Consider the following 3,531-nt stretch of genomic DNA (forward strand, 5'->3'; position numbering starts at 1 on the left):
ACTCTATGATTCAGGGGGCACATGGCAAAGGTAAACAGACTGAAATGGCACTGTGGATATCTGTGAGCTGTGCTGGAAAGGTTCACAGTGATTCCATAATAAATCTCAGGGCTTTTTTCTGTGATGAAAAGTACCCTTTTCCACAGAAAAGGTAAAGTAGAGTATGAACAAGTGGAGTGTGGAATAACTTTTTAACTCCTGATGAACCTACTTTGTCTGGTATTTTAATAACTTCTTTTCCTCTTTTGCTGTACTCGGGTTTGATTTTCTGAATGGATCACTGGCAGAATGAATAAAATTAAGAATACTCTAGGCTGGGCACAGTAGCTTACGCCTGTAATCCCAGCACTTTGGGAGGCCAAGGCGGGCAGATCACGAGGTCAGGAGATCGAGACCATCCTGGCTAACACGGTGAGACCTCGTCTCTACTGCAAATACAAAAAATTAGCTGGGCATGTTGGCGGGCACCTGTAGTCCCAGCTACTCGGGAGGCTGAGGCAGGAGAATGGCGTGAACCCAGGAGGCGGAGCTTGCAGTGAGCCGAGATTGCACCACTGCACTCCAGCCTGGGCGATAGAGTGAGACTCTGTCTCAAAAAGAAAAAAGAATACTCTAAAGCAATGTTTTGAACCAAATTTGGGTACCTATAGAAGCACCACAGCAAACCTGAACTATCTATACGCTCTTTCTATCTGTGTCTTTTAAACTGCTTAGAGGATCATCACAAATGGCTCTTTGCAGAAAGGTGGTTTTTGGATTCTGTTTCTGTCACTCTAGTCTTATAAGATGCTCCTGTATTATGTTACTTCATAATAATGTAAAGGATCACTAGCTGACATAAAGCACAGTAGGAAGGAATATGAGAACAGTCAAATGAGAGAAAAAAATGCTTTGTGATTTTATCTTTATTTCTGCAGGCTGGAAAACAGTTTAACAGTTTAACTGTTTTTAAGATGACTCACCAAAATCCATATCAGAATTTAAAATACATACAAGGACAACAATTCCAGTGCCCGTGCTCAGGCACAGCCTTCAGGGCAGAATATCACTAGGGAAAAGTTTTTGGAGGCTTCACTTATCAAAACCCAGACATAAGCATACGAGCTAAGGCACAGCAACTCCAGGCTTCAGTATGAAACCATACAAGACTCTTGGAAGGGATTTCCCTCTCTGAAAGCAGCTATCTGTCTACAGGATGATCAAGACCCATGCATCTTTCTTCTTCCAACCAGGAAGACATATTAAATGACTCAGTATGTCATAGGCAACCCAAATATTTATTCAAGGCGATTATGAAACAATGTCACAGTTTGAGAAAGATTGTTACTAAATCCAGGGTAGACAGATGCAGAAGCTCCAGCAAACATAGTCCTATCATAGCAGACTGGATGCAGTACTTATTCCTGCACAAACAGACCCCTCCCTCTGGCCTTGGGCCTAGAACTTTTTTTGTAGTTGTTGGGGAAGAGGCCCTTGGGCTTTAACCTGCGAACAGCCTCCCTTAAATGCTTGGGCTGCAGTGGGGGCTTTTCTCCCCACATCTCACACACGTCCAGGGCCTCTTCCACCACCTCTCCAATGAAGACCTTGGCTATTCCAGCCATGGCAGTGGCCACGTTCTCAGGCACCGATCTGCCAGTGATAGACTGCATCAGACCTCCAATGCGTGCTTTTGGGAAAGCTGACCGGCCACACAGTTCATAGCGGGCCAGCTGCTCCTCAGACATGGCAGACAGCAGGGTTGCCATCCTCTGAGCCTCCTCCGCATCCATGGTGGGCTTCCTCTCCTTCTTTCCTTTGGTATCTGTTTTCAGTCTTTTGGCTGCAGGAGGAGCTGAGGCTGAGGCTTCATTGTCACCTTCTGTGAGGTCCGTGACATCCTGACTGCTGAGCTCACCTTCCTGACCCCTGGGTTCTTCCAAGTTCCCATCTAGGTCCTCAGGGATTCCATCCTTGTTGCTGCCCTTCAGACCTTGGGGCATGGCCAACATCTCAGCAGAGACGCCTGTTTGCCTGCCTGTCTCCATGGGTGAGATTCAGGTCTGCTCCGTGACAGCAGCTGTAGAGGCAGAAGTTCCAGCTGGGGTGGTTTGATTATGGATCTGCAATGAGAACCTTTCAAAGATTTTGGCTGCTGTGTTTCTGCTGAGCCATAGTTTAGCCACCAATGGACACAGCTCCCTGCCTCCCTCTCCCACACACAAACACACACACTGGTTTTTCTCACTTCCGCAATGTGAAGAAACTTGTGGATGGAGAGTATATTAGTTTTAGATCAATACAGAATAAATTCTCACAAATTTTGGATATTTAAATCAAACCCCAGCTCACAGGTCAAAGTCCCACTAGTCCGAGTGACTGCCTCCTGCTCAAGGTCGAACAACGGACCTCTAGGGTGGGCCTGGCTGCGTTGACATTGCCTTGACCTGGGAAAGGTCTGGTTGTGATCTGATTCCGTGGTGGAATTCGATGCCTTAGGGTTGTGAGACCGAGGCCCACTTGTCTGTTCTGCCTGGTGCTGTGAGGATGCTCTCAGCTTCCAAAGTTTCTCCCAGATCTGGTCGTGGGGCTCCCTGGATCTGCAGAGCCAGCATAGGAGAATCTCCCACATGGGAGAAGGGGGGCAAATCTCCCTCTGGCTGGAGGGCTCTGTCATTTCAGGGGTTATAAGCAGAAACAAATGGCAACTCGAAGAGGGGAAACCATCCAGATCTTGAAAATTAACCCCTGAAATAAAACAGAGATACATAATATTTTAATAAAAATCAACTACTGTATATAATTATCTCTCATTCTGATAGCTCAGATGATTGAATTAGAACCAGTACTTAATGCCCATTGTTTCAGGGTATTCCTAACCCAATCAGGGATCTGTAGGCACATTAATCTCATGGTTTCATCCACACTCAGGGGAGGGGCAGATGCAGGGCGTGCCTCTGAGGGGCAGGAAATGCATGGGACATCTCAGAATTCTGTCTGCCTCAGATATTCTGAATGTTTGCATTTCACAATAATAAAGAACATATTTTCTCTGAAAATTTGACATTTTATGAAGTTGCGTGTTAGACAACTTAAATGTCTGAGCAAAAATCCCCCACTGATTCGGCAACAAGTCATTTATCAGGTACTCTGTGGTTAAACTGGGCTGGTAAGGGGAATATGGAAATATTAATTTCAATTTTTATATTATATACATATATGTATACACAGGTTGCAGAGAAGCGCATAAGAGATAAAATTATTTCAAGCACAAAATTACGTATCACATTTGGAGAAAATTATGTTGGGTAAAAAGCATAAAATTAGTTCAGAAGATAAAGTAGACACTAAAATACCTGACTTTTAAAGACCTTTCATATATTTTAAAACATTTGGTAGGAGATATGAAATTACTATATTATTGCCATTACACTGAACATATTTAAAATAATGATCTAGTTATTTTATTTTTAAATAACAAAATTTGCAATATGTCAAACATCTTTTGCAACTATTTAAACTTGTAATGAAAACTTAGATGTCTAGATAAAA

At 43.6% G+C, this 3,531-nt stretch overlaps 1 protein-coding gene across 1 annotated transcript; it reads right to left on the reverse strand.

The window, feature by feature from the left end:
• Nucleotides 1–1,397: 1,397 nt before the first annotated feature.
• Nucleotides 1,398–2,027, reverse strand: LOC131382645 (TATA-box binding protein associated factor 11 like protein 2-like). Its single transcript, XM_058435035.1, has one exon. It carries the CDS (start codon nt 2,025–2,027, stop codon nt 1,398–1,400), a length of 630 nt encoding a protein of 209 aa, XP_058291018.1.
• Nucleotides 2,028–3,531: the final 1,504 nt, after the last annotated feature.

Source organism: Hylobates moloch, unplaced genomic scaffold, assembly GCF_009828535.3.
Source record: "Hylobates moloch isolate HMO894 unplaced genomic scaffold, HMol_V3 SCAFFOLD_453, whole genome shotgun sequence".
Classification (NCBI taxonomy): domain Eukaryota; kingdom Metazoa; phylum Chordata; class Mammalia; order Primates; family Hylobatidae; genus Hylobates; species Hylobates moloch.